The sequence below is a fragment of the Papaver somniferum genome, chromosome 10, assembly GCF_003573695.1.
Source record: "Papaver somniferum cultivar HN1 chromosome 10, ASM357369v1, whole genome shotgun sequence".
Taxonomy (NCBI): domain Eukaryota; kingdom Viridiplantae; phylum Streptophyta; class Magnoliopsida; order Ranunculales; family Papaveraceae; genus Papaver; species Papaver somniferum.
This window is the reverse complement of record NC_039367.1, coordinates 82,256,665-82,270,032: the sequence shown is the minus strand read 5'-3', so window position 1 is coordinate 82,270,032 and position 13,368 is coordinate 82,256,665. Positions and strand designations below refer to the sequence as shown.

At 35.2% G+C, this 13,368-nt stretch overlaps 1 protein-coding gene across 2 annotated transcripts; it reads right to left on the bottom strand.

Annotated features, from left to right (window-relative positions):
- Positions 1 to 3,886: 3,886 nt before the first annotated feature.
- Positions 3,887 to 8,626, bottom strand: LOC113318324 (vacuole membrane protein KMS1-like). Of its 2 annotated transcripts, none has more exons than XM_026566471.1 (8): positions 8,165 to 8,626; positions 7,155 to 7,366; positions 6,453 to 6,531; positions 6,012 to 6,311; positions 5,778 to 5,935; positions 5,309 to 5,425; positions 4,956 to 5,135; positions 3,887 to 4,431 (listed from the first exon to the last, which is right to left on the bottom strand). In XM_026566471.1, the coding sequence occupies exons 1-8, from the start codon at positions 8,181 to 8,183 to the stop codon at positions 4,231 to 4,233; spliced, it is 1,266 nt and encodes a 421-aa protein (XP_026422256.1). In that variant the 5' UTR covers positions 8,184 to 8,626; the 3' UTR covers positions 3,887 to 4,230. The 2 variants fall into 2 exon arrangements, with proteins under 2 accessions (XP_026422256.1, XP_026422255.1); XM_026566470.1 differs by having other exon boundaries at positions 3,887 to 4,437; positions 8,165 to 8,623.
- Between the last annotated feature and the right edge of the window lie 4,742 nt (positions 8,627 to 13,368).

The following is a 13,368-nucleotide window of genomic DNA, read 5'->3' as shown; positions in this document are numbered from 1 at the left end:
AGGACCAAATGATAAATTTTGCACGTGCAGGGGTGTTTTGGTAACAGAAAAAGAATATTTTGTGTGGGTGGACAAAACCCTAGGACCAAACTATAATTTTTAGGACCAAACTATAATTTATATTTACAAAAAAGACCAAACAGACAATTGACTAGGTCAACTGGACTAGACTCTCTCTAATATATTATTCCTATGACTATATGGTATTTCCTACTAACACAAAATACCTCTATTTTTATTTTTAGTATCTTCTACTAAATATCAGTCGGATTAGATTCCACACCCCACAAACCTTTGGTAGAGTGAGAAATACTACCTTTGTCCATGAGATATCTCTCTTTTGCAGAAACGGGGGAGTAATGGGGGAAATTAGGTTAAGGCCCAAAAAAATTATTATCTTTAGGGGAAATTAGGTTAAGGTCCAAAAAAATTATTATTCTTATTGTCAGGCCCAACATATCTTTTAGCTACCTTCACACCCATAATTATTTAAAAATATAAAAAGAGAGTAACAAGACATAGTTACCCTTAATGTTTTCATTAATAAAACAAAGAAATCTCGAATTTTCTATCTTCTCATCAAACTGTTTGCATAACTTGTATGCGTCATATTTTTTCAGGGGTATAATTGGTTTGCAAACTTGAATATAGCACATCTAAAAAACCGTGTCTTGGAATTTTACAAATTTTATCTCGTTGGAAAGCTTATAAAAAGCTCTACAAAACGAGTACAAACAACAATATCAAATTTGAATTATTTACGAAAAAAACGGAGATGATTATCATTTTAGGGAGAAATTTCGAAAACTGAATACATTGCCATTATGCAGCCACCATAAAGGATGCATAACACATTATGCAGACACCGCAAAGAATGCATAACAAATTATGCAACCATATTTTGGTTTATGCATCCACTAGTTAGGTTATGCAACCACTAAAACGGTGTATATGCCTACATAAAAAATAACATTCTAACTAAAAAAAACAAATGATGCATGACACATTATGCAGTCACAAAAAAAGAAGCATAACATATTGTGTAATCATATTTTGCTTCATGCATCCACTAATTTGATTATACACCACTAAAAATATGTATAAATCTAAAAATTAACATTTCTACGAAATTAAATGAATAACAACTTATGCATTCATTTTTTCGATTGCGTAGTAGGTTATGCATTAATTTTTATAGTTGCATAATAGGTTATGCACCTATTTTTCTTTGTTGATAAGTGTTAACTAGTATAAATGAATATGCAGCCATCTTTTCTGATGCATAATAGATTATGCATCTATTTTCTCGGGTGCATAACAAGTAATGCATTCATTATTATTGCTGCGTAGCAGATTATGCAGCCATTTTCCTTATTTCAGCGCTAACAAAAAAGTGGCTGCATAACAACCATTTTTCGAATGCATAACTTGTTATGCATGCACTTTCGCAGCTGCATAACAAATTATGCAGTCATTTTTAGGTTGACTTCAGTGTTGGCAAAACAAAAATGGCTGCATAATGGAATATGCAGTCAATTTTTCGACTGCATAAGAAGTTATGCATCCATCTTCGCAACTGCATAACAAATTATGCAGCCACTTTTGAAGTTGCATGACAGATTATGCACTCATTTTTTGTAACTGCAAATGCTCATGCTTCCCATCATGAGTGACAAAACCAAACCAAAACAACATATAACCGAACATACTTGTAGACAATTGATCAGAATCTCGTAAATTTTATTTATCCATTAAATAATAGTACAAGGAGTTGCATGATAACAAGTGAAAGAAACAATTAACTGGACAATTTTGTCTAGAGAGCTGAACACCAAATTGTAATGTCGGACAATTGATGCCGACGCCAACGGTCCCTACACCAGTATTTCAGAAATTTAAGCGTGAAACTAAACTCCACTAGTAAAAGAGAACCACAAGAAAATGCTAATGCAGTAACCTATGTGCATCTAGGTGCTAAAGAATTAAAAAGAAAATGCAGTAATCTATTTGTCGTTCTTAGGCGTTTTCTTATGACGGCAGCAAAAATGTACGCCTGTGGGATTTAAAATCTGTTCTGCCATTCCTACTTAATTACTTACGCCAGAGAAATGTTTAATAGAGGAATATACTGAGTAGGGAAACTTAAACTTCCAAGTTCTAGAGCAACTAACTAAGTAATGCAAAATAGAGCTTATCACCAACATCCCAGTAGTGTTTCAGGTGGTACATGAGCTATCTTATTGATAGCAGAAAGATATACATAAGACAAAATTTGTAAATGTGGGGTGGGAGTCCTCAAACATCTTTCACCTGTCACCGATTTCCGCTAACAGACACCAATTTTTCCTTCCCTTCTCCTACTTCCTTTGGACATCCTGTACATGAAACAACATCACAAACACACGTTATCGATCCAATAAAATAATAACATGGAATTAAATCTAAACAATCATATACTCAAGCTAATGGATCTCTTAACCAATTATCGGTAAACAAATCACATTTTCCTGTAACCAAAAATTATAGTTGTCACTTCAATCTAGTATGGAATTTTCTAACAAGACTAAGTCAATTTTACAAGCACCCAATCTCATCATCACACATGAAAAATCAACAATATGGGTTAAAGTAAAGTCTAAAATGACTAAGCTTTATGAAGAATTTGTATCATTCAGTGAATTATCGAGAGGACTAATAGTAGAGGTAGTATTATTAGGAAAAAGTGACTAAAAAAAAATTGAAACCAAGTTTTTCAAATAAAATCTGCACCATTTAGACAAAATAAGTCAATCCTAGTTAATCCAGTTCATTTTCCCTAATTTTCCATAAACTAGATATATGAGTACAAATACTAGACAATCAACACACTGGAGCATGCAGTTCTTATTTGACAAGCAGTACAAGGGAAAAGTGACTAAACATATTAATCAAGACAACATTTCTTCATCTCTCACAATTATTATAGATTTGTGTAAGTGCCTGTTCATTAGTAATCCGTTCATTCTTTGCTAGAGAACTGGTGTTTCAAGCTCCATTATGTAAGCCTAGAAACAAAAAAAAAAAAACCACAAATCCAAAACGTAATTAGATTTCAATTAGGAAAAAAAACAAAACTAATCAACAACAAAAGAGGGAGAAATCAAAATCAAAACCTAATTAGATTTCATACTTCCGCAGTTGTATTTGAAATTAAAATTAATGATAATAATAATTAAGGTTGTTGAAACAAAATTAAAAAATTGAAACCAAATCTAATAACAAGAGGAAAAAAAGCGAAATTGATCATAAAAATCACCTCCCAAATCACAGAGATCCTTCCCTGTTAAAAATATCGCTACAAAAGGAAACATAGATCTAAAAACCTGGAAACAAAAAAGAGATCGTAAAATCAGAGAGAAACGGTGCAACCTAAAAAACCAAGAGAGAATCAGCTCACAAAATCAAAAGTTCTTCGGTCGGAAAATATTAGCTGCTTTCACTTCTCCGCTCAAACCTCAGTCGATCTATTTTTCTCTGATTTTCTCTGTCCGTGTCTTTGAAGAAGAGGGTAGATTGGACATTAAAAATCTCAACCAAATACAATTCTTAAAATATGGGCTTCCGAATGTGAAGAGTAAATAATATGGGTGCACGAATGAGATTTTACGCCCATGGATTTCTCAGTGGAAAAAAACTCAAAAAAGGACCTAACAGTAGTTTCCACAAAATAATATGGATGCACGAATGAGATTTTACGCCCGTGGGTTTCTCAGTGGAAAAAAACTCAAAAAAGGATCTGACAGTAGTTTCCACGGAGTAATAACTACGGTACGAGGGAGGAAGATGAAGATGGAATTAGGTTCACGATATTTAGGTTTTGAATATAGGATTGTATTTAGTCATTGCCTGTCATTATACGATTTCATAATTCTAATAAAATGCTTAGAATTCATTCTACACCTCAATTTCAAATTAAATACTAACAATAACATGCACTAATTTTGCATGGATTGGTATACATAATAAGATGACCATTTTCCGAAATCCACCAATTTAATTCACTCAACGAATAACCCACAGGTAAGGCATGCAAACTGCCAAAGAATAACCCCATGCCTATGCAAACTGCGAAGTGTACGTAAGAATGTATAACAGAAAGGAAGAAGGGTTCCATTGGTTAAAAATTCTAAGTGGTCGCCCGTCAAGTTCAATTCCCCTACACAGGACTAAAGAAGGAAAAACAAATTGGAATCAAGTGCCTATTAAGCTTTCAGGATTTGGCTCCCCATTCGAGTTAGCTGCTAACTTATTAGTTAATGCTACCATTTCACACTCCTGCTGCTTCTTAAGATACCGTTGTGCAGTTGAATTTACAATCTTGATAAAGAAGTTGAAGAGCATCAGCCACACTACTGTATTCCAGACTGATGTAATTGAGAGATTCCACCACTTCTGCACCTGAGTGTAAGAGAGAATGAAGTAAAACACATTTTTAAAGCCAGCAAAAGAGAACTTGATGAATTACGTCTGTGTTTGGCACTTAGGATAAAACAATTTGGGAAGAAATTTCTGTACTTTTATGTAGGATTACAGATAAATCAACAGAGACGTTGTATTTTGTGTAATGTAACCTCACTTTTTTAGCTTCCTTAGATTAGGGAAGGTTAAATAATTCAACTAGGATGGAAATTTCTAGCCGAACTCGACCTACAAGAATTGGAAATTATCACCCCCCCAGGGTTGAACAATCCCTGTTACTGAATGGCAAGTTGTAATTGTGTGACACCAAATAAGGCTTGTTTGAACTGTTGAAAAATGTTTTTCTAGAAATACCAAGACAGGCATTCCCCCACAAAGGTGACCCACCATACAATTTATTTTATATATATATATATATATATATATGAATGTAAATTCTCCCAATGATACCAAGTTATTATTTATATGCATATACATCTAATACGGATATAGTTTACCTCGTCACTTGATGACACAGGAGCTGGGGGTGCAAGGTACTTCTCCTTAACAGCATGTAATTTGCTAATAAGGTTAGGTAGGACGGAAGAAAGTCCTGGGACAAAACCAAGCACCCAGATCAACTCATTCTCAATCCAATCAAGAAGCTGGTTATTGCAAACAGAGATGATAAACGCTGTCTGCATTCAAGAGAACAAAAAGAACTCTTAATTGAGAAACCAAGTAAAAGAGCTGTTCATAGCATAAAGTCAAATAAACTAAAAGATAACACAAACTCTAAGCAGAAGATAAAGAAGACCAGGAGCTCTGGTCGACCAGCATAGTACAGCTGGATATTCAGACGTCAACAAACCTGTATGTGAGTCTTAACAATTGCTTTTCCAATCAACGTTGCAAGAAAAAAGTTCCAAAAAGGGATTCCAAATTGCCCACACATGATTCCAGCAAGGTCAAACAGTGGATTTGGCACCTGATAAACAAGTTGAACTTATTGTCAGTTAACCAAATACCCAACAAAAATACATCTATACTTACAGTTGTGGCTTGTGATAGTTTATACCATGAAGAACATATTCTGTAAAATCATATAAACAGTGTACAGGAACTAGTTCACACAATGTTTAATTGAAGGGGGGGCGAGTGGTGAGCAGAGGATATTATTAAATTGGGCAGAAAGGGTAAATCAGACTAACTAGAATCTGCAACTAATGCATATCTACGAAATACCTAAAGAAATAAAAAGTTAAAATGGAATAAAACAAATATAATTACTACAGGAGGAGAATAAAAGAGGAATGACAACCAAAAGATTCAACACTCACAGAAGCAAGTACTAGAATGGAAAAGAAGTTCAGATGTTGTGCATGTGAAAAGAACCAGCGTTTCAGTTGATTTAGGTGTCTGGAAATAAATCCTTCGTCTTCTGTTGAAGAAGCATTTAGTTCCTCCATGGCATCCAATGTTGCACCTGATATGCTCGCTGCACCAACATAAAGTTCAAATTCATAAACATATGATCATTGGCAACATTAAATCAACAACAAACTTCCACAAACCTGCTCTTGAGATGAAATAAGGAGGAAGTTCTCCGAGAGCAGTTCCAAAGCCCCATAGAATTGCTTCCAACTGAACCTGTGGTAGAATGCTGCTCAGCGGAACACTTAAACCCCCTACTGCTGGAAACATTGGGGGCCCGAATTCAGAGCAATTCTTGTCAAGCCATGAAGCACTTCTATCCAATTGTATTGTATCATAAGGAGCACTTTTTAGATCAACTCGGCCACACTTCATTGCTTTTATTGTAAACAGTGCAATATGTGGTCCCAAATATAGCACAAATGTGTGCAAACCAGACCCTAAGGGAAGATAAAAGAAAAATGTACGAGTTAGGAATTGGATGCAATATAATCCAGATAAAAAAAGGGCACTGCATCAAGCACCGAGCTTTATATTCACATTTTGAGTTGTGCCATAGTCCCAGTTACCAATTATCTTACCCAAACCAATTGATGATGCTACACCAAGGGCCACCCACCAAAGTCCAAACCGGAAGTACTGAAGAAATTCCTCAACATGCTGCAAAAACATGTATGTAGCATCATTAGAGGCATACTGCAACAAATTGAGATCTAACAAAACTTTGTGTTTTTGATATAGAACAGCCCTCACAACCCTAGAAAACGAACCAACCTTCATAGCTAAGTTATGAAAAAACATATATAAACATACCGGAATTCTAGTTAGATATACTGGTCTCCAGTCATTAATGGACAGGAAGATTCCAGCTATAGAATTTTTCATATTCAGTATACTTATTTGGATCTTGTTATTCCGTTTGGCCTGATTTTTTTATTACAGATACCAAGAAATCAAGTCAGCATGCCCCGTAAAAGCCAAAAGCAGATATATAAACAACCTCAAAGAACGATTCAAGAGAACTACCAGCGTTAGCTATCATTGTTCTTGTGAAATGTTATAGTTTGTCAACTGAGCCATCATAAGCAACCAGTAACAGCAACAGTGTGTATTGACAAATCAATGACCTATTGTGACGAATAGGCACTAAGGTTTCTGATGCACTTCACATTAATTAGAAAACAATAATATGTATATTTACTTATTATAAAACAGCATAGGAACTACTTTCCTAGATGCATTATCAACTGATAGGTGACCCAGGTATTTAGAAGAAAAATTACCTTCTCATGAGGCCCATCAATGGTAATAAGCAGAACCCCAAAACCCACAGTCAGAATACTCAAATGAAGAAGCCAGCTCCCCTTGGTCAGTAGATATGATATTGATCGCTTAACATATAGGATGGTCGCCAAAATGAAAAGCTTTAATGTCCTAAATGGTTGTGATGTTAAAGTCAAATTTCCTATTTCTATTTCATGCTTCTTCCTGAGTCCTGTTAGGATACGAAAAATCCGTTAATCAACGGAAATCAAAAGAACAAAAGTGAATTTTCATCATAGGTAGAACCAAAAGGAAAAATCAAACATAAAATGCCAACACATAAACCAAAAGAGAGATGGCAAGATGATTAATATCAAAACCACTATCGTTTATATTGCTGGAAGTATTTCCTTATAGCAACCAAAACAAACTTGAAAACAATGTCCATAACTGCCTGCTCTATTTCCTATTTTCCCATTCTTTTCATTTCTTAAAATCAGAGAATGATTTGAAACCTCGAATGAGATCAACTTCTTAGTAAGGATTAAGATTAGTACTTCCAACTAGCCTAGCAAGTTTAACCGTAGGCTGCTGCATTTTAAACCACATTACAAAAATATACCATTAATGTTAGGGTCTTACTGATATGCCACTAGTCCACAGTTGCAGTAACAAAATTAAATGCATTTTCAAGAACAAAAGGAGGTCAACCATATGCATATCACCCCTGGCGAAACTTAAAAGTTTCATCACTAAACTCAATTAACACACTATCTATCATTAGTTTTTCTTTATTTTGATAATAAAAATTTAACCTAAATCTAAATATCCAATTACTGAACAATTAATCACATACAATTTGATCACATTCAGTTCCCATATTATCCAAACAATTTCATGATATTCGATTCCCATATTATCCAAACAATTTCAATCATATTCAGTTCCCATATCACCCAACCACACAAACTCCTTAAAATATGCAACAAATAAAAACCCAAACGCAAATCCAAAATAAGATTGTTCTTACCAGATAGAGACGAAGACATTTGGGATGAAGAATTATTAGACGATGAAGAAGGGGATTTAACTGGTTTACCGGATCCCTTTATACTTGCATACTACAAAAGCACAAAACCAATCCGAAACCCTAAAATAAATCCCCTATCTTCCGTTTGTTACCAATTGAATCTGACAAAAACCCCTTGAAAAACACACACAAATTATTATCCTCTTAATAATCACTCTTTTCGCACCATCAATTTCAATTCACAACAAACAAAAAGAAATTCGATTTCTTTACTTTTCAGGGTTTTTTTCAGATCTTGCAGAATGGATAATAATAATAGCATATATATAATAATGATGAAAACGGGAGGGTTATCTCAGATATGGCGTGATGGCTTCGTCATGTGGATTCAATTTTTATTTTTATTTTTTTACCGATCTGAAAATATGAGTTCAGGGGAGAGTTTACTCAATTTAACACAATTGTCTTTAGTTGTCGCAATCTCACCCCGGCATCAAAGATGAAAACCACTGATTATTTTTATTTAAAGACATATATGTCCCTCTTCATTCACTTAAAAGCCTGGCATTTTTAGGGGTGACCGAAAAGGAATTAGGGGCGACTTTTCTATTCCCAACCTATACACTACGTTAAGGGATGTCCAAAAACGCGGAGAATACGTTAATGCCCTTACATAATCGGAAGCTACAGTAGAAACTCTATAAATTAGTGCTGCAAGGACCATAACAATTTATTAATTAAACGAGATATTAATTAACCGATAAATTAATAATTAATAATTTATAATTTATAACTTATAGATAAATTTCTTATCACAAGTTTAGACAAAATTGATGCTTTCCTCATTGTAAACTTCGATCAACAGATAACACAAGTTTAGACAATTTGGATGAACATACAGACAGTGAAATCACTCAAGACTTGCAAAATTTGATCGAGAAATTGGGCTTTCGCAATTCAATGAATGTCGAAGATATCTTAAATTATCTGAAACAAAATGAAGTTACACAGTTGTTGACTGATGAAGAACTAATCGAGAGCGTTATGGGAGCTGTTAAAGATGTGGAAGAAGATGATGAAAGTTCTACAATAGAGCTCCCTTCACGAAACAAGGCTATTAAAGCGGCAATCACATTGAATAATTTCTTGATGAGTTATGAGAAAACAACACCAAAAATTCTTACAATGATAAGAAAAATTAGAGATGAAATTCAATGCAATATCGATTTTAGCAAAAAAACAAAAGAGAATTAAATCATTTTTCAAAAAGTCTTCGTACATCACTAATGTATTGAATATATATATATATGCATTATTAATTTATATTTCATATGGGGTCTACATAGGTAATCAAAAATGTATTATCTTATAATTTTAGCGAATTATTAATTTGACACGTTGTCCCCGACTCGGGACCGGCCAAAAATATTATTTAAGAAAGTTTATTAAATAATCGAGTATTAATTAAAAGAGTTTCTACTGTATACTGTACCCGATTGTAAATACCTAATCGGAAGGTTATTAACTAGATTACACTACCGATTAAGTTCGTTTATGTGCCAAACTCGTATCTGGCTTCTATAACAATCGGGAGTAACAAGATCCTCAAGAGACTACCGATTGTTAAAGTATAAAAAATAGAAATCTTTAGATTTTTGCAATGGTGAAATTTGGGGCTCCTATATAATCGGACGAATTAAAACCTGTCTAAGCTAACGATTTGGGGCTTCCCATAATCGGAAAGCTACGAGTAACAATACCTCCCGATTATGGTAGATTTCAAATTCATTAAATGAAGGATTTTAGAAGAAAACTTATTTTGGGGCAACCTATAATCGGAAGTTTATGTAATCCATATACCTTCCGATTATGACTACATCCAAAACACGAACCAAATGGTTATGGTCGGCTCTGTACCCTCGAAACCTATGGAATTTGGCAGTGGTTCGATTTGGGGCTTCCTATAATCGATAGGTATATAAGTAACAAATCCTAACGATTTTGGGCTACTCAACAATCGGTAGCCCAAAATCGGTAGGTCTTGTAATATATTTAACTCCCGATTAACGCTGCATCCAAAACACGAACCAAGTGGTTATGGCTGGCTGTGTACACTCAAAACCTATGGAATATGGCAAGGGTTCGATCTGTGGCTCCTTATAATCGGTAGGTTGTTAAGTTGTATTCCCTTCCGATTATAACAGGTTTCAAAATTCAATACATGAAGGATTTTAGAAAAACTCATTTTGGGGAAACTTACAATCGGTAGGTTTTGTAATATATTTAACTCCCGATTAACTCTGCATCCAAAACACGAACCAAGTGGTTATGGCTGGCTGTGTACACTCAAAACCTATGGAATATGGCTAGGGTTCGATCTGTGGCTCCTTATAATCGGTAGGTTGTTAAGTTGTATTCCCTTCCGATTATAGCAGGTTTCAAAATTCAATACATGAAGGATTTTAGAAAAAAAACTCATTTTGGGGCAACTTATAATCGGTAGTCATATAAGTTGGATAACCTACCGATTATGAAAGGGATTATTAGCCGAAGTATCTAAACTATAATCGGTAGGCACAGTTTCAATTTAACCTACCGATTATGGTGTAGGCTCCCGATTATATAAGGGCATATTGGCCATTTCAAAAAATCAGAGATAAGGGGTAGCTTAGAATTACGTTTGGGTGACATTTTTTGTCTTTTAGTGTCGCCCCTAATTCCTTTTGGGTCACCCCTAAAAATGTCAGGCTTAAAAGGAGTATAATTTTTTTTTTTTTGAAGGAAACATTGCATTAACCCCAAAAAAGAAAAGAGTACAGGGCTTACATCCAAGCATACAGTTTATCTAAAATACATAAAGGAGTATAAAATCAGTTTGTCTACAAATCTTAAAAAGCATCAATAAGGGTAACGGTATGTTGTTGTAAATTTTTTATTTTTTTTGGTAAAACCTTAAATCCCTCTCTATTGAGCTCTGCTCCGTCACTGTGACATCAGCCTGATTTTTTCCCCCTCAAATGCAGTTTTGTGTTCATCCTTCCAAGCTCAACAACATCTACAACATCTACAGTTCCTTATTCTTGAGATTACTAATTCAATTTGTCACTTTACTCAACAATCTGTATACTTATCTTACTAGTTCAACTACCAGAAACATTCATAGAAGTGAAAAGAAGTACCATTACATTCAAACCAACTACCAAATCATTAAACATACTATCAGTTCATCTGCCATAATTACAAACCAAGAAAAGAAGACCTTTAAACAACAAAATTACCAAGAAAACAAGCCAACTAAGATTACCATAGCCCTAAAACAAGAGCTCTTTGTCACCATCAACACCAACACTACTGCAACACCCACTGTCAACCATAGAAACATCATAAAACAAACTTACCAAAACCAGAGACACCACAAAGCAAGACCCATCATCACCAACAAGAAATTCAAGAGGATTTGAGTTAAACATCGAGAAAGTCATTTTGTTAAAACTTTGCTTATCATTTTCAAAAAAATTTCAAACTCTGAAAATTCGGATGTTCTCGACGCCCCAAAAGAGGACCTTAGTAGTCCTCTTCATCATCATAACCCCAATATTCATCCTCCTCATACCTCTCGCTACAGCTGCTGCCTGACGATGCAGGAGAAGTATCACTTCTTCCAGAAGATGAACTTTCCTCATCACTGCTCTCTTCATCATCATCTTTGGCAACATCAGGCAAATCTTCGTCAGCACTGGTATCTTCCTCAGGAGCTACTCTGGGATATACTCTCACAAGAGGCTTCTTCTCGATTCTGGGCTCACCCTCCTGCATGGTCCGAGCAAAGATTTTGGGATTTTCTAATTCGAACTCAAATCGCCTGCGCAGTTTCCCTTCTAAATACTTCTTCATCCTCTTATTCTCTTCAGCAGCATCTGACCCTTCATCACTGGTGTTCACCTCTTCTACTCGATATTCAAAACCAGCACCAGAATCTGCTTCGGAATCACTCTCAGTGGCGCTACCATACTTCGGTCCTTTATGATGCCTCTCATCCCTCTCTTCACCATTCCGATCAGATCTTTTAAAATGTTTTGGTAACCATGCATCATAAAGGGACTCGATTCTCTCTTCTCCTCTCTTCTTGCTTTCCTCTTCCTCTCTCAACCATTGTGCTTATTCACTTGCACGCCTATTTATCTCACTCTGAATTTCATCTCTCAATCTCATTAGATCATCAATGGGGAGTGATAAGGCTTAAGTTTTGGCTACTTGGTATTGATCAGAAGCGGCAACAACGGCCGGAATGGGGTTACTGGAACTTGCCAGACTTGGAGAATCTATGTATAATTTTTTCTTCTGGTAAATTTGCTAATGGATATGCTAATCTCATCCAAAACCACCCTTTTAAAGGCAGAAATGCTCTCATTAACTGCCATTTATGGTCGTTGGTAATCAGTCCCGTCACTTGGTTACTCACGCCCCTTCAAAGCCATGCGTACTCCATCCAACTTCCTCATCATAATTACCTTACAAACCCCTATTTTCAACACCTAACCTCTTCATTAGCCATAACTTCCCTTGGAACTGCCTTTAAGTGGTGCATTGGTAGGTCATCTAACTTCCACAAAGCATTTTGGGGTCTAATAAAAAATTTGTGTTTTTTACAGACTAGAAGAATGCAGCATCAGTCGAGAGGCACCATTGCGGTCTGGGGCATGTCTGCCGGATGGATTACTAGCTCTAAAACCAAACCCATGTCACCAATCGAACTCAAACAACCCCCTCTAATCCATCAACTACAACAGATATTTCCCCCCATACCTATCTTTACTACCCATCCTACATATATGCTACCATTATTATTCTTGGCAGTTTTCTTTACTATATCTATGTCTAACAAAAAAAAAGACAAACTCATTAAATATCCACCAACCCCAAATAACATCAGGCTTACATACCACCTTCTTCTATTTCAGGAAAACCAACAATGTATTATTGTGTTTGTCCCTACATGGTTCTATTATCATCAAACTCACGTGAATATCTCAAATCTAAAGGTGCCCATAAAGTATGGTACAAAAGTGACACTTCGTACAACTACAACTACATTACACCAAATTTCTCCTGAAATATTTCCTATTAATAGTCAACAATTTTCTCATTAATTTTTTAAGGTTCAAACATATAAACAACACAAACCCCCCTTGCCTTCTCTCTAT